Here is a 26,332-nt window from a genome sequence, read left to right on the forward strand (position 1 = left end):
CAGAATTGGTTCACACACATTTCTTATATTTCCAGTTACTTTATGAACAATATTTCTTGATCCAACAGAATGTTATTGGAAGCGGAATAACCCAAAAGTTGTATGTGCTGAATATGTGTATCTATGTAAACAAATACCAAATATATAATATTAAAAATGTACATATAAACACTAGTATACAAAGATAGTTAATAGAGAATAAACTAAGAAATAACAATTCTTTATACATGTGACAACAATGAAGGACTTTTCTCAGGGAACTAATCTATGCTGACCCCCAAGGTCAAGCTTAGCCTACCCCAGCACCACAATTGTAAGATCTTGGCACCAAAATATGTTGGCATGTACCAAGACCAGTTACTGTGCATTTATATACTCCACAACACCGAGAATCTGTACATGCGTACAATTATATTATGTACAAAATATGAATTAATAATTGTTTATGATATAACAGGATGATGTTAATACTGGATGCAAAGGTTTACACATCCAGTTCCTACAAGTAACAAGCGAGTACAGAAAAAATGCTTGTTACCTGTTCAACTATTCACTAAAATAGTAGACAAACATTCAAAACATGTACACAGCTCAAACGAGCAAACTCTCACCAATGTCGCAATGTCCAAGCTACATCCAGTAACTTCTTCACAAACAAACATTCTCACACAAGTGAGTTATTTTAAAGCTTTCTCTGTCTTATTTTCTTTTTCCTATCAAATCTTAAAAATAATTATATGATCACTAGAAGATGTACATATATCCATATTCCTAAATGGAAAAAAAAACTTGCATTTAATTACTGGTCATATCTTGGCAGTGATAAAAATGTATGCAGGTAGTACAATGATACTGGCCTATAGTACAACCTTGTATTACCAAACACACTGGCTAATAGACAAACTACAGCTTACAAGACAAATTGGCAAGGCCTAATAGTATCTGAAATATCCTGTTACTTCTCTTGCTATGAATATATACAAGTACACCAATTAACTCTTTTGCAATAGGCCATGGGTCAAAGGTCATGTCATCACATTTCTTGACATCCATTCAAAATTTTATTGAACTATTATTTTAGGAATTTATGTCAATAAGTTTGGAATCGAATTGTAGATTATAATTCAAACTTTAATGTTATATACAAGTTAATTTATTACTTTAAAAGTAAATACAAAATAACACATTTAAATATAGATTTTAGTGAATCATGTGGTATGTTGAATGCAGCATTGTTTAAAATTAGATGTTTGTGATGTCCAAATACCATGTCTGTAGTTTTGTATGAATTAAGAACTCAAACCACTAACATTAACAGTTTAGAATATTAAATCAGAACCTCATATCTTTTTATTTTGCCAAGATATGAACTGAATTATACACATTTTTGGAAATGGTCCCTTATATACACTTACTTCGATATATGACATGTGAATAACCAATTGATAGCTTAGAATATCCTCTAGTGGATTTTTCAGCCATTTTAATTTGTGAAAAGACTACCACATTCTTTTGAATCAAGATTTCATGAAGGTAGGTTGTGTCTTTAGTCTGCTTGAAGTTTTATATACTATTGAATCTAAATACATCCTAGTTACTAAGCTTAATAAATTATAGTATAATTCTATGGTATCAGTATAGTTATTTTTGGTTGTTCAACTGTATATATAAAACCTAGAAAAATAATTTCTTTGATATCCTTCACATGCAGAATTTTAAAAGGCTTAGCAATCCATGTCCAGCAGCAACAAAGTTCAAAGGTTGTAATGAGAAGAGATAATTGTTTGCTTTACTTCTAGATTTATTTGTTCTGTATTTTAGGAAAAATAAGTTTAATAATTATTTCTAAATAATAATAGTTTATAAACATACATGATGTATAATAATTGAAATGACTATATATTACAAAACACTAGCCCACTAAAACACAGCCAAGACAGGGAAGACAAAAGGTCAGTTTTATATTAATGGATATGCAACATGAGTGTACGTGTACCATGACAATACACATTATGTAATGTTAGCTGGGCATGACTGAAAGGTCAAAACAATAAAAAATAATAATAATAATTATATATTCACACACACACACACACACATGTAAACATATAGTATTATGAGACTTAAGCTGATTAGCCTAAACAGTTGTATTTTCATGTTATAATATGTTGTCATTGTAACATAAAAAAAAGCATAACTTAGATTTCCTAACTTTTTTCATAATGGTTCCTAGGTTGGTCAAGTGACAGACCCTACATATTTAGAGTGGAGATAATAAAATATAAAGTTTTACTGAAAGCAATACATTTGAAGTGTATTTAGGTTTTATAGATTACACAAATGATATTTTAGATGTTTGGGATGAAGAATAGTTTTTTAATCATAGCATGAAATCACTTTGCACTCAGACTAGTAACACAATAAGAATCAATATTTTCACAAAGTTTCAGTAACAAAAATTGAATGAAATTCTGATTTTGTTACAAAACACATGTAATCTTTACTAAGTTTTGTGAAGATACACATGCTGTATCAAAAGTTATAGTTCAAATACTTAATGCAAGCAAATGTATAGACAAACTTGTGTATATTATACTAAGCCTATTGTGAAATGTATAGACAAACTTGTGTATATTATACTAAGCCTATTAAGCGAAAGGGTTAACACACAAAATAACTTGTATGAATTATTTCTTTTTCAACACACTTAATATTTGAAATACCTATTTATCTAATTAAACCAACATGTTCAGTATTTAGTTTAAAATGTAATACTGAATGTTAGTCCAATTATTTACAAGAAAAGTAAAAATAATTCAAAATCGAACAAATACACTTTCTCTACCTGACTTATGGCCTTCATGCACCATAGTTACAGCTTTTGTACCTATTTTATCAAGTGAACAAGGTGGATATTTACAGAGCACCATCAAACTACAGGGAACTTCAGAGCTACAAATTATTGTCCAGAAAATCACAGTTTCAAGGAAAAACATTAAGTAAAACTGTGCCAGGTGTTCTGTTATTACCCACTGTAGATTATTCTGTGTCCAAAGTAACTCTCTGTAGATTATTCTGTGTCCAAAGTAACTCTCTGTAGGTTATTCTGTGTCATCCAAAGTAACTCTCTGTAGATTGTTGATTTGATTGCCCATTTGTCCACTTCTGATTCCTCTTCACATGTTCTGGTTAGAGCTGAGCCTTACATCATACTCAGCCAAAAGCTGCTCCTGTTTGCAAGACAGCTGGTTCATTAAACTTTCAAACAGTCACTCTTCCTCGTTAGCAGTATTTGTCTTTTCCAACTCAGCCTTGCCACAAAATGACCACAACCTTTCACTTCTTATATTCACACAGTCTTCAGAGGACTAATCCTAAGTTATACAACAATCATCTTCAAAGCCAATCCTCAACAAGTGAATGTACTCCATCTTCTGCATCTTGTTTTGGCAGCATGTGACGAGGAGGCCTGGGTTCCAATCCTTTCACAAACAGTTTTGCATGACCCTCTCTTCGAGGTGAGAGATCTTTAGTGCTAGCAGTAGTCTGATCTAGTTCTTGTGTCATCAATTCAACCCTCCACGGGATCCGCCTGCTGGACGGCTGCTGGACTGGCGGTTTAGGAATGTCTTGTTGATCCCAGCGTAACACGACTGTAATGTGACCTTTATTATCCATGATTTTCCATGATGGTTGTTTATCCACCAACTCAAGGCTATTGATGGCTTCACACACAATTTGAGGGATGGCTGTGATGGCTAAAGAAGTCAGAAAACATGACTGTAATAAAACAGTTAACTTTTTAATCTATCACCTGTTTGGCAGTGTAAAGAAACTTAGTTATCATAGTTCCAGAAAGACTATTACAGAACATGTTTCTTATTGTGAATGTATGTAGTTTATAGAGTGAAGATACAATGGCAATATTTTTAATTGGACATCTGTCATTGAACATAATAAAACTTTAAGGTTCACCATATTAACTTGTATACATATGGACAGTAACAGTAATTATTAACTCGTATACACATGGACAGTAACAGTAATTAGTAACTCCTATACACATGGACAGTAACTAATTAGTAACTCCTATACACATGGACAGCAACAGTAATTAGTAACTCGTATACACATGGACAGTAACAGTAATTAGTAACTCGTATACACATGGACAGTAACAGTAATTAGTAACCTCAGATACACATGGACAGTAACAGTAATTAGTAACTGTATACACATGGACAGTAACAGTAATTAGTAACTCAGATACACATGGACAGTAACAGTAATTAGTAACTTCGTATACACATGGACAGTAACAGTAATTAGTAACTCGTATACACATGGACAGTAACAGTAATTAGTAACTCGTATACACATGGACAGTAACAGTAATTAGTAACTCGTATACACATGGACAGTAACAGTAATTAGTAACTCGTATACACATGGACAGTAACAGTAATTAGTAACTCGTATACACATGGACAGTAACAGTAATTAGTAACTCAGATACACATGGACAGTAACAGTAATTAGTAACTCGTATACACATGGACAGTAACAGTAATTAGTAACTTCAGATACATATGGACAGTAACAGTAATTAGTAACTCGTGATACACATGGACAGTAACAGTAATTAGTAACTCGTATACACATGGACAGTAACAGTAATTAGTAACTTCATGATACACATGGACAGTAACAGTAATTAGTAACTGTGATACACATGGACAGTAACAGTAATTAGTAACTCGTATACACATGGACAGTAACAGTAATTAGTAACCTCGTATACACATGGACAGTAACAGTAATTAGTAACCTCGTATACACATGGACAGTAACAGTAATTAGTAACTCGTATACACATGGACAGTAACAGTAATTAGTAACTCGTATACACATGGACAGTAACAGTAATTAGTAACTCGTATACACATGGACAGTAACAGTAATTAGTAACTCGTATACACATGGACAGTAACAGTAATTAGTAACTTCGTTATACACATGGACAGTAACAGTAATTAGTAACTCGTATACACATGGACAGTAACAGTAATTAGTAACTCGTATACACATGGACAGTAACAGTAATTAGTAACTCGTATACATATGGATAGTAACAGTAATTAGTAACTCGTATACATATGGACAGTAACAGTAATTAGTAACTCGTATACATATGGACAGTAACAGTAATTAGTAACTCGTATACATATGGACAGTAACAGTAATTAGTAACTCGTATACATATGGACAGTAACAGTAATTAGTAACTTCAGATACACATGGACAGTAACAGTAATTAGTAACTCGTGATACATATGGACAGTAACAGTAATTAGTAACTCAGTATACATATGGACAGTAACAGTAATTAGTAACTCGTATACATATGGACAGTAACAGTAATTAGTAACTCGTATACATATGGACAGTAACAGTAATTAGTAACTCGTATACATATGGACAGTAACAGTAATTAGTAACTTGTATACACATGGACAGTAACAGTAATTATTAACTCGTATACACATGGACAGTAACAGTAATTATTAACTCGTATACACATGGACAGTAACAGTAATTAGTAACTCGTATACACATGGACAGTAACAGTAATTAGTAACTCGTATAAACATGGACAGTAACAGTAATTATTAACTTGTATGCATATGGACAGTAACAGTAATTATTAACTTGTATGCATATGGACAGTAACAGTAATTATTAACTCGTATACATATGGATTATTCTTCCACTGTGACCAATAGATAACAAAACATCATTAAAAAACTTGTATCACAGTTCCTCTTTAATCTCTTGAAATTACCAAGATGTAGCTCAAGATATATAACTAAAGTATATTTTGCTTTAGTTCACTTTTATTAACAGATTGCATGCTAAAGTTATATAAACATTTACGTAATTTGTTTTACTGATACAGTGGCTGTTTTTAACACAGTTACACTACATTTACATGTGGACAAAACTTACATTATCCGAGACAACTTTTACCAATTAGTTTACGTTGATAATATGGTTACAAATCAATAGATGTTTATACGACATTTGCCCTTCAAACTTTCCCTTTAAAAGTTATACTAAAACAATAATACATTTGTTAATTTTGAATATTCTAATAGTATTATTTTATTTGGGAAATGAACAGAATAAACTTCTGTAAAATATTACAAAATGATAAAACTCTGAGGCTAAGAACAGTAATGGTGTTTGTATTTAACCACAATGACACATTATGTACATGTGAACTAACAACCAGGTTAAACCTATAATTCAGGTATAGCTGTCCTGAATTTTCAATTAATGGCCAGTTAGAAGGCAGTTGGTCAACAGCACTACTTGCCAAAGGACTCTGTCCCCTTTGAATCAAGGAAGTGGATTTTCATACGTATAATGTACCTACAGTGACATTGTGGTGAAAATCTTAGACAATTTTATCTGCATCTGGCATCCGAGCCATTACGTTACATTTAACAGTTTGGAATAAAAACTGACAATATTACATAGTATTCAGGAATAGATTTTAAAGTTAGCTATTTACACTTATGTTATGACATAAATAGTTTAATAAAATCAAGGAAAAAAACAATGGTATTACAGAAACTTTCAGAGCCTGAATATCAAACAAAGTTAACCTACATTCACAGTGAAAACAAGTTTAGTGTATTATAGAAAGACTTGTGTTATTAAAATAATCAAGGTAACAAATACAGGAATGGAGAAAAGTATTAAAACTTATAAAATAAATTTAATATTAATAATTATTTTAGAATTGCAGTGGACAATATTATAAATTTTATTTCTGATATGTTAAAACACATCCCATGTATTAACCATTAAACTTGACACTTATCCTTCTTGTGCAAAGTTGACTTTAACACAGAGAAAACATTGTTTACTTTATAAATCTAGTTTTCACACACTTTTGATTGTTATTTTTAGTAGAGATAATTTTAAAGATTTGTTTAGGTCAGGCTTTAACAAATTTTCAGATCTAAGAGCCATCCCAAAACTTAGAAGCCAGACACAGTTGATGTAAAACAAAGTTATGGTACAAGAAACACAGTTTGACATTTAAAAACAAAGGGTTCATTATTAAAATTTATTACATACCATGTATCAAACTTCAATATGTGCAATTATTAAAATAGTAAATAACTATAACTTAGGTCAATTCTTGCAATGAACGAAATAAAAATAACCAATGACTGGGATATCGATAAGCCAAGCAGACTGTTTCAAAATAGGTGCAATATACTTATCACAATAACACTGTACAACAATAAACAAAAGGTTTTGGTGTACTTAACTCCTCTACAGTTTGTTCCAGAAAATAGGAGCTTTATTTATTTACTTTCACAGCAATGAGTGCATGATAATGATCACGTGATATCAAGAAGCACTTGATAGTATTGCCTGAACTAACTGCCTTTGGTCTCGTATGTGTCTAAACACATGCACTGACTGGTTGAATTTAGAGGAAGGAGAAAAAACAAATGGCACAAAATTAGTAATGTGTTGTCCAACCATAGAGACTCATTCGTGAAAAAACATCAAGTGGTGAACCCCATTATAGTAATGTGTTGTCCAACCACAGAGCCTCATTCGTGAAAAAAACATCAAGTGGTGAACCCCCATTAAAATATGAGAAACAAAGATCAAATTCAGGACTCAAAGAGTACAAAAAAATAATTCTGGACTTAATTAAAATAAGTATTTGTGATAAGTTGGTTAATCATACTGCGATAAATTGGTTAACCATACTGCGATAAGTTGGTTAACCATTCTGCGATAAGTTGGTTAACCATTCTGCGATAAGTTGGTTAACCATACTGCGATAAGTTGGTTAACCATACTGCGATAAGTTAGTTAACCATACTGCGATAAGTTAGTTAATCATGCTGCGATAAGTTAGTTAATCATTCTGTTGTAAGTTAGTTAATCATAATGTTGTAAGTTATATTTTTTATATCTTAACATTTTGTTAAGTAGAAATAATTATGTTATATTGTTTAATGGTTGTGAAGTTTAAACGTTTCACGACAGTTACGACCTTGATAGAATACAATATGTAAGTGCGAGACTGTGTCACAGCTAATTAATTAGTTGAGTCAGTTTTAGTTAGTATCTGAATGTGGTCTAGTTAGCCTGTCCATCCATGATTGATGAGGAAGCTAGCCATTGAGGAAATTTTGCAAAATGTGTGTACCTTATTAGTAAATTAAGCCTACACTGGTGTTGGAATACATGTTAAAAAATTATATGTAAAGTCAGGCTTATCAGGGAACTTGGCCTATATAGAATGTTATCAAAGAATATATTAATGGATTATCTTTTCACTGAACTGGACTTTATTTTAATTGAATAACTCAAAAGTACATGTCATATGACTGATTAGATGGTCAGTTGTTCAGTTGTCTGTTGAGGAAATTCATTCATAAAAACAATATTAAGATTTTTACACCTTTTAAAGAATTAATTAATTAATTAATGTTTTACATCACAAGTTTGCAATTTGTATTTCAAAAAGGGAACTTTTATGTAACACACATGATCATTGATTCTCGTGTTATTCATTATTATAGTGTAATTGTAAGACATTACACAACGTGAATTAGTTAAAATTATTAAAATAATTATCTAAATTGAGAATTTAATGTTTACAAATGAGGAATATGATATTTGACAAAAATCATTAACCATTATGTATTTAATCGCTACAATGTGCTGGAGCTTACGGTGAATGATTTGTTACTTACATTAACCCTGTCGAACTGAAGTGATAAATTAGAGGGAAGACAAGCAAGCTAATAACAACTGAAAACTCTTGAGCTGCCTTTTGCTAATGAACAGTGGTACTGACCATCAGATTAAAATGCTCCCACAGCTGAAAGGGTGAGCATGTTTGGCAATAGGTCTTGGTCCTGTGATCTACATATTGTGAATCAAGCACCCAAACCACAGGAAGGCTTATGATGAAAAAGAAATAAATGTATTGTTTATCTACTTAGAGTTACAGATGCTTCATGAACATTAATGACCTTAAGTCTGCCAAACTATCACTTACTTTTTACAAGTGTATTGTGATGAATCAGAAGAGATTTATGAAATATATATTAATTAGGTAATAAGATACACCAAAAAGAACAACGAATGTTTTAAGATCTTATATAATACGTTTTACTGAACAAAGATACCCAACCATATACACTATAAAGTGATTGTAAAACGCATTCTGTAAAAAAGTTCAAGATGTTGTCACCATTATGAACTTATACCTGAAGCAAGCAGTACCAACTACAGACATAAAATCTAACAATTGGTTTTTGAACTTACAGTTATGTTTCAACTTAAGGTTATTTCTAAAAAAAATAGTACCTCTTACTTCTCATACAAACGTTACCTGCTCGCAATGTTTCCATGCTTGGAGGGAACCATCGCTCACCAGGACGGAGGAGGATGAACACTGTGTCCTTGTCTACAGTTTTGAAATAATTTTCATCTTCAACCTCTGTTCCATCATTCTCCAGCACCACTCTAAGCTTGGAGGGGGTGCTGTAACCCAACTTTTCTCCACCTACAAAATGATCATGGGACTCACTCAGACATTATTATTCTGATCATGTGGCTCACTCAGACATTATTATTCTGATCATGTGGCTCACTCAGACACATTATTACTCTGGTCATGTGGCTCACTCAGACACATTATTACTCTGGTCATGTGGCTCACTCAGACACATTATTACTCTGGTCATGTGGCTCACTCAGACACATTATTATTCTGGTCATGTGGCTCACTCAGACACATTATTATTCTGGTCATGTGGCTCACTCAGACACATTATTACTCTGGTCATGTGGCTCACTCAGACACATTATTACTCTGGTCATGTGGCTCACTCAGACACATTATTACTCTGGTCATGTGGCTCACTCAGACACATTATTACTCTGGTCATGTGGCTCACTCAGACACATTATTACTCTGGTCATGTGGCTCACTCAGACACATTATTACTCTGGTCATGTGGCTCACTCAGACACATTATTACTCTGGTCATGTGGCTCACTCAGACACATTATTATTCTGGTCATGTGGCTCACTCAGACACATTATTATTCTGGTCATGTGGCTCACTCAGACATTATTATTCTGGTCATGTGGCTCACTCAGACATTATTATTCTGGTCATGTGGCTCACTCAGACATTATTATTCTGGTCATGTGGCTCACTCCAGACACATTATTATTCTGGTCATGTGGCTCACTCAGACACATTATTATTCTGGTCATGTGGCTCACTCAGGCACATTATTATTCTGGTCATGTGGCTCACTCAGGCACATTATTATTCTGGTCATGTGGCTCACTCAGGCACATTATTATTCTGGTCATGTGGCTCACTCAGGCACATTATTATTCTGGTCATGTGGCTCACTCAGGCACATTATTACTCTGGTCATGTGGCTCACTCAGACACATTATTATTCTGGTCATGTGGCTCACTCAGACACATTATTACTCTGGTCATGTGGCTCACTCAGACACATTATTATTCTGGTCATGTGGCTCACTCAGACACATTATTATTCTGGTCATGTGGCTCACTCAGACACATTATTATTCTGGTCATGTGGCTCACTCAGACACATTATTATTCTGGTCATGTGGCTCACTCAGACACATTATTATTCTGGTCATGTGGCTCACTCAGACACATTATTATTCTGGTCATGTGGCTCACTCAGGCACATTATTATTCTGGTCATGTGGCTCACTCAGACACATTATTATTCTGGTCATGTGGCTCACTCAGACACATTATTATTCTGGTCATGTGGCTCACTCAGACACATTATTATTCTGGTCATGTGGCTCACTCAGACACATTATTATTCTGGTCATGTGGCTCACTCAGACACATTATTATTCTGGTCATGTGGCTCACTCAGACACATTATTATTCTGGTCATGTGGCTCACTCAGACACATTATTATTCTGGTCATGTGGCTCACTCAGACACATTATTATTCTGGTCATGTGGCTCACTCAGACACATTATTATTCTGGTCATGTGGCTCACTCAGACACATTATTATTCTGGTCATGTGGCTCACTCAGACACATTATTATTCTGGTCATGTGGCTCACTCAGACACATTATTATTCTGGTCATGTGGCTCACTCAGACACATTATTATTCTGGTCATGTGGCTCACTCAGGCACATTATTATTCTGGTCATGTGGCTCATTCAGACATTATTATTCTGGTCATGTGGCTCACTCAGACACATTATTATTCTGGTCATGTGGCTCATTCAGACATTATTATTCTGGTCATGTGGCTCACTCAGACACATTATTATTCTGGTCATGTGGCTCACTCAGACACATTATTACTCTGGTCATGTGGCTCACTCAGACACATTATTACTCTGGTCATGTGGCTCACTCAGACACATTATTACTCTGGTCATGTGGCTCACTCAGACACATTATTACTCTGGTCATGTGGCTCACTCAGACACATTATTATTCTGGTCATGTGGCTCACTCAGACACATTATTATTCTGGTCATGTGGCTCACTCAGACACATTATTACTCTGGTCATGTGGCTCACTCAGACACATTATTACTCTGGTCATGTGGCTCACTCAGACACATTATTACTCTGGTCATGTGGCTCACTCAGACACATTATTACTCTGGTCATGTGGCTCACTCAGACACATTATTATTCTGGTCATGTGGCTCACTCAGACACATTATTATTCTGGTCATGTGGCTCACTCAGACACATTATTATTCTGGTCATGTGGCTCACTCAGACACATTATTATTCTGGTCATGTGGCTCACTCAGACATTATTATACTGGTCATGTGGCTCACTCAGACATTATTATTCTGGTCATGTGGCTCACTCAGACACATTATTATACTGGTCATGTGGCTCACTCAGACATTATTATTCTGGTCATGTGGCTCACTCAGACACATTATTATACTGGTCATGTGGCTCACTCAGACATTATTATTCTGGTCATGTGGCTCACTCAGACACATTATTATTCTGGTCATGTGGCTCACTCAGACACATTATTATTCTGGTCATGTGGCTCACTCAGACACATTATTATTCTGGTCATGTGGCTCACTCAGACACATTATTATTCTGGTCATGTGGCTCACTCAGACACATTATTATTCTGGTCATGTGGCTCACTCAGACACATTATTATTCTGGTCATGTGGCTCACTCCAGACACATTATTATTCTGGTCATGTGGCTCACTCAGACACATTATTATTCTGGTCATGTGGCTCACTCAGACACATTATTATTCTGGTCATGTGGCTCACTCAGACACATTATTATTCTGGTCATGTGGCTCACTCAGACACATTATTATTCTGGTCATGTGGCTCACTCAGACACATTATTATTCTGGTCATGTGGCTCACTCAGACACATTATTATTCTGGTCATGTGGCTCACTCAGACACATTATTATTCTGGTCATGTGGCTCATTCAGACATTATTATTCTGGTCATGTGGCTCACTCAGACACATTATTATTCTGGTCATGTGGCTCACTCAGACATTATTATTCTGGTCATGTGGCTCACTCAGACACATTATTATTCTGGTCATGTGGCTCACTCAGACACATTATTATTCTGGTCATGTGGCTCACTCAGACACATTATTATTCTGGTCATGTGGCTCACTCAGACATTATTATTCTGGTCATGTGGCTCACTCAGACATTATTATTCTGGTCATGTGGCTCACTCAGACATTATTATTCTGGTCATGTGGCTCACTCAGACATTATTATTCTGGTCATGTGGCTCACTCAGACACATTATTATTCTGGTCATGTGGCTCACTCAGACACATTATTATTCTGGTCATGTGACTCACTCAGACACATTATTATTCTGGTCATGTGACTCACTCAGACACACTATTATTCTGGTCATGTGGCTCACTGAGACACATTATTATTTTTTAAAAATTGAAAATACATCTTTTTGAGCTTCAATACTCAATTACAATAAAAACTGCTTATAATAGGACAGAATTGTCTGACTTTAAACTAGATGGAAGGAGCCACATTGCTGGTTAGCAATCTAGAACCATAAATCCTAGAATCCCCAAGACAAGTAATTTGAAAAACCTGTCCATCTTTCAGAGGGTGTCCATTATATGAAAGAACAGAAGGTATATGACTAACACACAAATAATAGTTTGCTTCTTCAAAATGCAAATTATGCAATGTATTTATTACATTATATTATATTATATTACAAATTTAAATCATAAATATGGGAACTTTCCAATGCTTTTGAGCTAAACAGAACCTGTCTACCAACTCAGTGCATTTACAGACTTACAATATTTATTTTCTTGCCATCAAAAACTGTTAACAGACCAACCATCCTACTAAAACCTCAGCTATAAGATTGGTTTCCATCTGAAAGTGCATATTTAAGACCCAGTAGCAATAGTCGCTCATTCAACAAACTAATTATGTTCTATGATCTAGTGTTACAAAATGTTTGTCTGCTGTGTTTCACAACTACATCGTGCTAACCTTGTCCTTGCCCGATAATCAGCTTGTGAATAAATTTTAAACTGAAGTACATCAGCAGACAACTACATTGTGCTAACCTTGTCCATGCCTGATAATCAGCTTGTGAATAAATTTTAAACTGAAGTACATCAGCAGACAACTACATTGTGCTAACCTTGTCATTGCCTGATAATCAGCTTGTGAATAAATTTTAAACTGAAGTACATCAGCAGACAACTACATCGTGCTAACCTTGTCCATGCCTGATAATCAGCTTGTGAATAAATTTTAAACTGAAGTACATTGTGCTAACCTTGTCAGTGCCTGATAATCAGCTTGTGAACAAATTTTAAACTGAAGTACATCAGCAGACAACTACATCGTGCTAACCTTGTCCGTGCCTGATAATCAGCTTGTGAACAAATTTTAAACTGATATACATCAAAAGAAAAAAGATAAAAACTGCCCAAGGTATAGTTTTTCTTTAATTCATACAATTGCAGATTGTTAAACTGAGTTGCACATCCTACAGTAATATGTGTAGTACAGTTCTTCTGTTGACTCAGGTTTGGAGATTCACAAATACCAACACTTCAAATGTATACAAACACATCATTCTGATGAAGGAGTGAATTTTGTTGTTCACTGTGTTTTAATTAGTATACATAAAGCTACTTTTATTTTACACCATATTTACTACAGTCAACACAACATTCTCTGGATCATAATAAAACTGGAGACAATCATGACCTCCTTACATGAGTGAACAGAAGCTGTTGTGACACAGGATGTCTGCATGGAGGGTTCTTACTTCAGAGAAGTCCACAAACACACACCATACAAACTAAAACTTTGAGCACCAGAATTAATACAAACAAAACAAATCAATAAATTATTTAAATAGTTTTATGTCTTCATTACATTGTACTAAAATCTACACAATGAACATAGGAAATAATCTGGAAAATATACCAAACATACAAAACTCAATTCACAATGGTACACACACATCCTCATAAGTTATAAAATATTTTCTGTAAATGAAGAACTAAGTGAAAAGCAACTGCAGGAGACAACTTTCTCAACTGAAAACCAGGAAACACGTACTTTGTTTCATCACCCACTTAATCATAAATAAATTATATACACTGGGTGTATGTTTGACAAATAGTAAAAGAAAAGATAGTAGCTACTGGAGACCAGTGAAACTGGACATTTCTTATCAGTGGAATGCTTCAAAGGTCAGTCCTTGTACTTACATTAATGATAATAAGATGGGGATAACCTTTGTTGAATATTCTGGTACTTAAAGATGATAAAATGTCACAGAATGACTTATATTAAGTGTTAAGTTGGACATGTTCAATATTTGGAAGTTTTCCTTTAATTATACTGAAGTGAAAGGTTATACATTTGAGTTAGCATAGTTTGATTTGGTGTAGATGTGAATCCTTTCAATAACGAACTACAGAAAAATGTCTTGGCAGAGTAGTGGATATGACACTCAAAGCCATTATCACCATGCTCTGTTGAACAAAACAAAGTTGAAACAGGTAGCAACTGTCTTGTTCAGAGTGTAGTGAAACTTTAGAGGAAAGACTTGAAATAACCTGATAAAGTAGCTCCAGTGAGTACAAAGTTTCAAAACACTTCAGGTCACCAATCTCCACTGTTAATATTACAGTTAGTATAACTTTACAATATATTTATTAATATACTGATTGCAAGTGAAAGAAGCCAGTTATCTCCATTAAAGTTACAAGTCACAACTTGTAAAAATGCATCTCAGAATAGCTGGTATGGGTATTTACACATATTGAAAGAAGCCAGTTATCTCCATTCAAATTACAAGTCACAACTTGTAAAAATGCATCTCAGAATTACTTGTATGGGTATTTACACTTATTGAAAGAAACCAGTTATCTCCATTCAAATTACAAGTCACAACCTGTAAAAATGTATCTCAGAATGGCTTGTATGGGTATTTACACTTCTTGAAAGAAGCCAGTTATCTCCATTCAAATTACAAGTCACAACTTGTAAAAATGCATCTCAGAATAGCTGGTATGGGTATTTACACTTATTGAAAGAAGCCAGTTATCTCCATTAAAGTTGCAAGTCACAACTTGTAAAAATGCATCTCAGAATAGCTGGTATGGGTATTTACACTTATTGAAAGAAACCAGTTATCTCCATTCAAATTACAAGTCACAACTTGTAAAAATGCATCTCAGAATAACTTGTATGGGTATTTACACTTATTGAAAGAAACCAGTTATCTCCATTCAAATTACAAGTCACAACTTGTAAAAATGCATCTCAGAATAGCTGGTATGGGTATTTACACTTATTGAAAGAAGACAGTTATCTCCATTCAAATTACAAGTCACAACTTGTAAAAATGCATCTCAGAATAGCTGGTATGGGTATTTACACTTATTGAAAGAAGCCAGTTATCTCCATTCAAATTACAAGTCACAACTTGTAAAATGCATCTCAGAATAGCTGGTATGGGTATTTACACATATTGAAAGAAGCCAGTTATCTCCATTCAAATTACAAGTCACAACTTGTAAAAATGCATCTCAGAATAGCTGGTATGGGTATTTACACTTATTGAAAGAAGCCAGTTATCTCCATTCAAATTACAAGTCACAACTTGTAAAAATGCATCTCAGAATAGCTGGTATGGGTATTTACACTTATTGAAAGAAGCCAGTTATCTCCATTAAAGTTGCAAGTCACAACTTGTAAAAATGCATCTCAGAATGACTTGTATGGGTATTTACACTTATTGAAAGAAGCCAGTTATCTCCATTCAAATTACAAGTCACAACTTGTAAAAATGCATCTCAGAATAGCTGGTATGGGTATTTACACTTATTGAAAGAAGCCAGTTATCTCCATTAAAGTTGCAAGTCACAACTTGTAAAATGCATCTCAGAATGACTTGTATGGGTATTTACACTTATTGAAAGAAGCCAGTTATCTCCATTCAAATTACAAGTCACAACTTGTAAAAATGTATCTCAGAATAGCTGAAATGGGTATTAACACTTTTACTGATAAGCAGAGAACAACGTTTCCACCTTATGAATAAAAGTATTAATACCCACACAAGCCGTTCTGAGATACATTTTACTTTCAAGTGGGTTTCTCATCATCAAGAAGTCACAACTTGCTAGGATTACCCAGTTGTGGTTTTACCTTAGACAGTACACTGGTTTACCAGTAAGGGTTCACAGGATGGCTGCTGGGAAGGTTATGATCTTTTAATTTTTATTAGGAAAATAAAAGGATGAGGTGATCTTATGAAGTTTGAGATATTATGAAGTAAATATGAAGGATAAAGGTCTTTGATTCTACTGTGTGGTATTCAGAACACAAGATAACACTGTCTTATGAAATGAGTTAGAAATAGTCAATTTTGGAGGACAATATTATATAAGTGTTTAAGACTCGAACTAATGACTTCCTGGAAAATTAAATTTGGGTTTAAATTTTGTACTTTTCTTGAGGTTCAGGGTTGACAAACAAAACAAACCTTGTGGAACCAAATGTTCGGTTTATAGGCATGAAACTTACATCTGTCAAGCTAGATATATGAAACAGAACCTTTTAATCTTAAGAGTTCTCAAAGTTTGCACAAAAATGACATTTAGTGGAGTAATAGATTCTTTAAGTAAAAAACACATGATTAATTAGAGCTTGCTTAATATTAAAAGATCACAGTACACCAAACATAAAGGTACTAACCTTTAGTTCTAAGATCTGAGAGGGAATGTGCTACAACTGCTTTCCTTGTTTCTCTATTACAGCTCCATACTTTGTATGGAAGCTGTCTCAGTTCCTGGAAAAAAAAAAAAAGATACAAGTCTCCATATCACCATGTATACATCAAAATGTATTGAATTAGCTTCATAATTCCATTAAAGTAAAAACCTAAAGGAAAGTTATACTGAGGTTATTCTCTAAGGTGGATTACGCTAGTTTTTGGTTGGTTGTTTGATGTTCATTCGCTCAAAGTCACTAAGTTATGTGCACCAAACAGCTGGTAAAAAGGTAAAAATTACTAAAATACATAACAAATCACTTTAAAACAAAACAAAACCAAATTTTTTAATTAAAAACTTAAGAGTGAAAAAGGCCAATGACCTTAAAAAGTTTAAATCACAACTGAGGTGGACAGTGTTGCCATCACCAATGACACTGTCCAATGTCAAGAGTGAATCCATGGTAAAAATATGTCTAAAAGGGTATTGTCACTCATTGTTGTAACAATGGCACAACAGTAAAATGTGGGTTATTGTGACTTGAGTGTTGCACATGTACTGCATAGCTTCTATGTGATCCAGGGCAAGAGAAATGGCATACAGTTCAACAGTGAATACAGAAACTGAAGAGGGGATTCTGTGTGCAGCCACTGAACCAAATCTAACCATGGCAGATCCCACAGTCACCTGATTTTGAAACGTATATAAATAGAAACTGAAGGATGGTTCAAAAGATGTTTGGCAATTTGAAGACAGTACTTCCAATTGGGAGTATCTGCTGTCTTCAGATGACTCAAAGAAAGGTCACACATGGACATGGTAATAAGCCATGGTGAGATGGACTGACCAATGAATTCAGCAATGTTATCGAATGACAGACCCAACTCATCTAACTGCGCCTGGATACGAAGTCCCACTGAGGAAGGAAAACACAACTCCAGATGGGATGCTGTGGTAAGGATAAATGTTTGGAAGCATACAGTAATGACAGCTGCAAATGGCAGAAGTATAGAGGATGTTCGTAAGACTCAGTGTATAAACTTGGACTGGAAAGGTGTAGAAGGCTACTGATGGTGAATAGGGTCTAACATTTTCAAGGCAAAGGTCCTGGCAGGGCCATAGGTCAGAGATCCATAATCTAGGTTTGATCAAATGAAGGCACAATAGATTTTTAGTATAGAACATCGATCCACTACCCAAGAGATGAAAGAGAGGCACAGGGAATGTTCAGTGCCCTTAAACACCTGACACATAACTACTTGATGTGTGAAATAAAGGTCAGCTCATGGTCAAAAATAAGCTCCAAGAACTTTACCTCAGGGCCCATGGGAAGCACAACTTCTCCAAGACTAAGCTGTAGGTAGCAGAAGTGCATGCAAACAGTTTTAGTGTGAGAAAAGGTAAAACAATTTGCTGTGGTCCACTTTAGTAAACAGCTGAAGGCAGTCTGTAGCTACCATTCAATAAATCTCAAGCCACTGATGGCATTAATCTTTATAATGAAAAGTTTGATGCTCAAGACAGCCCTAAGGGAAAGAACGGGAAGTGTCGAACCCACACGGACTTGGAATTGTCGGTTCACTTACAGTTCCAGTGATTTATCCACCACGATGTGATGGTTCTCTTCCTCTGTACATAGTTTAACATATTCAATACAGCTAAAAATACCCAACAGTTTAATTTTTCTTTATTCCATAGAATCTTTTCAACAGGTATTGATACTAACCCTCCCACATTTTTATTTGAAATAATGGACTAGAGGGAAGACAGCTAATCCAAACACCACCCACTACCAGATTTAGGGTTACTGTTATAAACCTTCAAAGCTGTAAAAATGAGCACCTTTTAAGGTAGCTCTTGTGACCCACATGTTACAAGTTATTAAACAAACTTACCAGCTCTTCACTTAAAGTAAACAAGACAAAACAATGATCAAAATACCAACCTCTAACATTAATCACTAATAACAAGGACCTAGACCAAATCAACTCCACTAATAGTAACTATTTTGTTACCTTCCACTCATCCACCCATCAACCCACTTATAGCCTTTTCCCAATATGGTTTTCTTAGCTTATTTTTGTGTGGCATCTTATAAAAGCCTTTGGATAACTGAAGATCTGTCAGCAGAAGGAAACGTTTTACTAATTGTACAGCATACTACAAGGTGTTCGGAAAGTCACCGTGCAGTTTTGTAATCATATTTTATTCAGACTATTTCAAGCCAGCAATTGATAGCGGTGTTTAGAAACAATATAAGAAGGATCCAAGCCTGTATTGATGTCAACGGGGGTCACTTTCAGCATTATTTATAATTGTCATTCATATTTACCTCCTGTATTCTATATTGAAGCATGTCTGTTAATAAATATATAAGTGCACAGCGACTTTCGAACACCCTGTACATTTCAACAAGACATTGATCTATCTTCTTCAGGTGTACTGACACATCTAGTATGTTCTACCATAATGAATCATTTCCTTATACTTATAAGTTGTTATTTGTCTATCTACTATTACATTAGTATAACTTGCTTCCTTATTCAAGTCTTTTGAATAGTTAAGTATACCACAAATACACCCTTTTCACAATTTTAGTTACAAGAACAACCTAGAAAAAAGTTAACAGATAAATGACACAAGACATTCCTTTAATGAATACATACTAGCTTTCGTTTACTGGGTCATATTTCACTATTGCCTCTGTAAAGCTTTTCTATCACTATTAAAATAAATATGATCACAAACTCCAAATAAAAAATATTTTAATGTACCTGATGTTTCTTCTCATGGGTCAAAAATACAAAATGATTAAGACTCTGTAGAACAATTTGAGGAAGTTTATATTTTCTTTATTGCAAAATAAACAAATAAATATAATACAAACATGTTTACACATGAATATACAGTTTATTGTATAAATTTGAATTTAGGGAAGATAATCTTTACATCTGTTTATGACTTTGTTGGCAGTGTCTCCTTATATTTTCATTCTAAATAATAATTACTTCTTTCTAAAACTAATTTCACAAGGTATTTCAATCAACAGTTCAAGTGTTGAAACATGCTCAACTATAGTTTTTGTGTAAAGTGCTCAATATCGGTGACATTCTTCAAATCATTCCTGTTGGTAGCAACCGATTTCAGGAACATCTTTGAGCACTATGTATATTCTGCTTCATATGTCACATTTTCAGTGGTACAAGTTTCATCACAACCTCTATATTTTGAATATAATTGTTTGATATTATAATTATTATCTCATACACGACTGATACAAAAACCAACACTTCCTTCTGATCAGAAATCATGTCATAAAAACCAAAACTCAAATCACCAGGTACATTAAAATAGTTTTTTTATCCAGAGTTTGTAAGTGATTTCTAGCCTCCTGTGTGCACTTACACATCTGAATTAAATAATAGTTTTCTTTATTACATCCTCCAGAACTGCTCCAATAAAAGAATAAAGTCCAACTAACTGGCCTAAAATTTCCATGGCAACTCTTATCTTTAAAAACCAGAATGACATATTCAAGACTCCAATCCTACAACACTTGTCCACTCTTCTAACGCACTAAAATAAGACATTCTTAAACATATCTGATTTTTGACCTTGTCCAAAATCCCGAGGTAAACCTTGGCTGGCTATGATGCTTTACCTACTTATAATCTTTAAGTGTTCCACTGATCACCCATGTATTAACATCTGCATAATTCACCTCAATTCTAATATTTTCCATAGAGTGCCCTGGAGCAGGAATATTACAAATATTTTCTCTTGTAAAAACAGAACATAAATTTAAAAGCTCAACTATATTTAAACTATTATTAGCATCCTTTAGGTGTCAAACTCCCCATTCTAATATTTGTCTTTCCATAAAAATACAACAAATCATACTTGTTAGTTTTGACAGCATCAACCAGCTGTTCCTCACAAGTTATAATCACTAGGCTTGCAATACTTTGGTAAATATTTCATCCTGTCTACCAACTGAAAGTTCTTAAAGTTATGATACTTATCCTCATATTCACTGATGGAGACAAGAGTGGCTGAATGGGTTTAAGCCCCTGCATTCTTATGTCCCCAAAGTGCCCTTCTTTCTTGGTCATAAACAATCTTTAACAACTATTAAAAGATACAAGTGATACCACACCTGGTTTGGTGCAAGTTAACAAGAAGATACAAGTGATAGCACACCTGGTTTGGTGCAAGTTAACAAGAAGATACAAGTGATAGCACACCTGGTTTGGTGCAAGTTAACAAGAAGATACAAGTGATACCACACCTGGTTTGGTGTAAGTTAACAACAAGTTACAAGTGATACCACACCTGGTTTGGTGTAAGTTAACAACAAGTTACAAGTGATAGCACACCTGGTTTGGTGCAAGTTAACAAGAAGATACAAGTGATAGCACACCAGGTTTGGTGCAAGTTAACAAGAAGATACAAGTGATACCACACCTGGTTTGGTATAAGTTAACAACAAGATACAAGTGATACCACACTTGGTTTAGTGTAAGTCAACAAGATGAAAGATTTAGCATTGAAATGACTTGCAGGCCTTTATAGTAAATCAACTCTGATGTACTATTAATTGACTATTTAGACTGTAAAAATATTTATAAGACCAACTGAATAGAACAAAATCAGAATGATGCATTTACTCTGGACACCAGAGGCAATCCCCAGTCCTCCATAGTCTCCTCTTTATTTTTATCAAACACCAACCTAATTATGCAATTAACACTATTCCCTAAATAACATCTATTTCTTTTACAATCATACCCTTGTTTGTTTTTGTTTTGTTTTTGAATTTCACACAAAGTTACACGAGGGCTATCGGCACTAGCCATCCCTAGTTTAGCAGTGTAAGACTAGAGGGAAGGCAGCTAGTCATCACCACCCACTGCCAACTCTTTTACCAACAAATAGTGGGACTGACCATCACATTAAGACCCCTCACAGGTGAAAAGGCAAGCATGTTTGGTGCAACAAGGATTTGAACCTGTGACCCTCACATTACAAGTTAAGCACTCTAGCTACCTGGTCATGCCGGGTCTCATACTCTTGTTAGTTTGTGGTTTATCTTAAACGAGCTTTTAATCAGTTGATCTTTCTAATTCTGGACTTGACTAGATAGCAAAGATGCTACCATTTGAATCAAAATATAACATCAAAAACCAGTACAACAATTTTTCATCTCAAGTATACTTTGTAAGATAATTTATTACAATGAAGTGTCATCGTAAATAATCCAAAACAAATTATGAAAAACAAATAATCATCTATAATTAAATAAATTAACTTATAACTATATTATACTTGGCTCATGAAATATGATTTGTAAAGTCATGTGAATGGATACACATAATAGTTCATGGCTCAACCAAAGTTTAGTATAAGTAATACTAACAGTATTTCTTGTAATATATTAAGATACATATTAAGAAACTTGTTTTTCTGAGTAACACTTGCCCTTAGCTAATCAGGAGTAAATGTACTAATATTACTATTAGCACACTTAAATTTACGATATTTAACTTCTTTAAAACTATTTAAATTCACGACAACACTTTTACTAGTTTAGTGGTTGTACAGAATATCCCAGATAAATCGTTTGGCCAAAAATTAGTATTGTACCTGAAAGTGAACTTACCATAACTGACATTATTTCATTTTTGTTTATTATTTTGAAAGTTAAACGTAGTATTTTCGATGTCAGACGTTAACTAACCTTACTCTCATCCATATTAACTTCGACACTCCCTCTCTCCTTCCCAATCTGCCTTACTCACCAGTTACTTTTTTCTTTTTATTTAAGAATAATCAATCCTCCATAGGCGGCCTGATAATCATATACATTACTAAAGAGATAAACACCAAAATTAAGTAACACTATTAAACAATCAAATACGCTTCAGTAAAGCTAGTTGTTATAGTTTATATCAAAGGCCATACAATAATTTATCGTTCTGAACAAGGACGAACAAGTTTAGAATAAAAAGAAAAATGTCATCCATGTCATTATGCATTCCAAATATTGAATAGTCAAAACTTATTTTCTTTCTTATCTCTACCTTATAAAAGGACAACAAATTTAAATGAATGATTTTAGCTAATCAAGTTTTTAAACAGTCATAATATTTAACTAAAGTAATCAAACATATATATTGTAAACTCTCATCTTTACCTAAACCGTTGAAAAAGCCTTGTACAATAATCCGTTTTCTTCTGCTTGTTTGTTTGTTTGTTTTTGAATTTCGCGCAAAGCTACACGAGGGCTATCTGCGCTAGCCATCTCTAATTTAAAAGTGTAAGACTAGAGGGAAGACAACTAGTCATCACCACCTACCGCCAACTATTTGACTACTCTTTTATCAACGAATTGATTGACCGTAACATTATAACGTACCCACGGCTGAAAGGGTGCGACGGGGATGCGAACCCGCTACCCTCAGATTACGAGTCTCACGCTTTAACATACTTGGCCATGCCGGACTTTTGCATATTAATAACTTTATTGTTTGTCATGAAGGTACAGTGATAAAAAAATAATCTACGTCAGTAAAGAGAAAGTTCTTAAATGGGTGATAAGAATATTATGTTTTTCTTTTTTTTCAATTAGTATCTATTAAAATAATCTTTCCAAGCAGTAATGTCTTCTGTAATGGAAGGAGAAATCTGGTATAGTAAATTATTTAGTTTTTTTTTTGACAGGTACACCATTCAAGTGAATAACATTTTCAGTGTTCGAATCGAATACATCGAAAGTAAATTGTCTCGTACTTGTAGTTTGAGGAATCTCTATTTCAACCAGGTCTTTCCATTCCAATACCTGTAACTGATATCTAATTAGCTGTACAGAATGAACATGATGGGTCTGAATTGAATTACTAATACAATTATTCTCCACACTAGATTTTACCCACAGTTTTGAAAGTTTTTTTTTTATAATACTACTTTTTCCTGAAGTTGAACCTGTGTACTTCAAGTTCTTACTTTTCAATTATTCTCACAAGTAAAGCCCGTGACTGAATATTTGTACCTATCTCTTACCTGTTGTTAAATACGCAGGCTAGATTTCGTTACCTTCTTTCTATACAGGATTAGTTTCTCTGTCTCTCACATGTTATTGCTCATCATTTTAATGTACATTTTTATGACCCGTTTCAAGTTTCAAATGCTTTTAATATGGTCTGGAATTGTGAGTTTATCTTCAAGCTGTGGTGTATGTCTACCTTACTTTGTCTGCGGTGTATGTCTACCTTACTTTGTGATGTTTAAGTCATTACTTCATTCCTTATTGCTAGGTTGTCCTTTTTATTGAATTCGTGTTCTGAAGACCATTTATTCTCCCCAAAGGTGTTCCAAAAGGTCCATTTCTCACCTTTCCTCTATATCTTCTATGTTTCAGTTATACCACAGCCTCCACATCCTGTACAGATTTCTCAGTATGCTGATGATACTACAATTGTCATTTTAAACAGGGTTTATATAAACAGCAGTTAATCATTTCTTTGTTTGATGTAGCTAACACTTAATAAAACGAGAGCTATTTTGTTTGGTCTAAGTAGAAATTTGTTTTTATAATTTTGAATATTCAACTCTTCTGTATGTGTTACATTGTTGTGATATTCCAGTAACAATTGAGAACTTTAAAACCATTGAAACTGCCAAATTAAAGATATTTTGACCATTACAAACTTTAATTCAGAACTGACTAGACAATCACGGTAAATAAAACATTGAACTGCCACGAATTATTTTTTATAGTTAGTGAGTTTCTTTCTAAATGGTTTGGTTTATTTTGAAATTCGCGTAAAGTTACACGAGGGCTATCTACGCTAGCCGCCCCTAATTTAGCAGTGTAAGATTAGAGGGAAGACAGCTAGTTATCACCACCCACCACCAACTCTTGGAATAGTCTTTTATCAACAAATAGTTGGATTGACTGTCACATTATAACGCTTCCACAGCTGAAAGGGCGAGCGTGTTTGATGTGACGGGGATCCAAACTCGCGACCCTCGGATTATGTATGAGTCGAGTGTCTTAACTATACGGCCATGTGAGCATCTATGCAGTTAAATTAAATACTGGCATAATATCTTCTATAAATTCTCTCCTCTTATAAATCTTGAAAGGGGATAGAGGCATGGTGGATAAAACATTTTAGTTATTTTAAACAAAGTTTTTTTACATTTATACTTAACACTAAATATATTTTATTTTAATTCGAGGGAAATGTCAGATCATAGACATTGTTATCAGGTATAACAATTTCTAATTTTGAACTGTTGACGAGAAGAAAAACAAACAGCCATCAGTATTTACCATTACGAGGATGTTGTTGGATCCTCTGAACCAAATAACAGGCTTGACTGCCATTTTATTTTAAAATGCCCACACCTAAATATGTGGAACTTGTTCAAAGTATCACATTTCAAACCCAGGACACTTTGATCCGCAGCCCAACACACTAACCTTAGTCCATTCTCTACTCGGTTTACAAATATTCACATTTCCACATATACGTTGAAAAACAATAGATAATATTCTATTTCCATGTTTATAGTTTTAATATATGACTCTTCTTCTGTTCAAATGACAACAGATTAATTCTTCCGTTTAATTAAACACATTCCAAATAATCACTACAGTGATACTGAGTACAATAATCAGCACCCAGAAGGGTTTGTTTTGCTTGAGAATCTACATGTGCCTATAACAGGCCACAAGGTCTTCGTTTATCTGCTGTTATTTTTCTCGGCATACACATTTTGCCTCTGGTGATGTGGCATTGAAACGAACAGTAAATGGTATCTATTTTAGTAAAGTTCGACTAATAAAATTCACGCCAACAAATATGACAAAGCTCCATCTAAATCAATCAATCATTGGCATCGTCACCTGGTTAAAGAAAATGAACAAATATGAA

At 34.2% G+C, this 26,332-nt stretch overlaps 1 protein-coding gene across 4 annotated transcripts; it reads right to left on the reverse strand.

Annotated features, from left to right (window-relative positions):
• Positions 1 to 702: 702 nt before the first annotated feature.
• Positions 703 to 23,439, reverse strand: LOC143251853 (uncharacterized). Of its 4 annotated transcripts, none has more exons than XM_076503129.1 (4): positions 23,131 to 23,439; positions 17,377 to 17,470; positions 9,419 to 9,610; positions 703 to 3,758 (listed from the first exon to the last, which is right to left on the reverse strand). In XM_076503129.1, the coding sequence occupies exons 1-4, from the start codon at positions 23,143 to 23,145 to the stop codon at positions 3,397 to 3,399; spliced, it is 663 nt and encodes a 220-aa protein (XP_076359244.1). In that variant the 5' UTR covers positions 23,146 to 23,439; the 3' UTR covers positions 703 to 3,396. The 4 variants fall into 4 exon arrangements, with proteins under 4 accessions (XP_076359244.1, XP_076359246.1, XP_076359245.1 ...); XM_076503131.1 differs by having other exon boundaries at positions 9,437 to 9,610; positions 23,131 to 23,431; XM_076503130.1 differs by having other exon boundaries at positions 23,053 to 23,420.
• Positions 23,440 to 26,332: the final 2,893 nt, after the last annotated feature.

The sequence above is a fragment of the Tachypleus tridentatus genome, chromosome 6, assembly GCF_004210375.1.
Source record: "Tachypleus tridentatus isolate NWPU-2018 chromosome 6, ASM421037v1, whole genome shotgun sequence".
Lineage (NCBI taxonomy): Eukaryota > Metazoa > Arthropoda > Merostomata > Xiphosura > Limulidae > Tachypleus > Tachypleus tridentatus.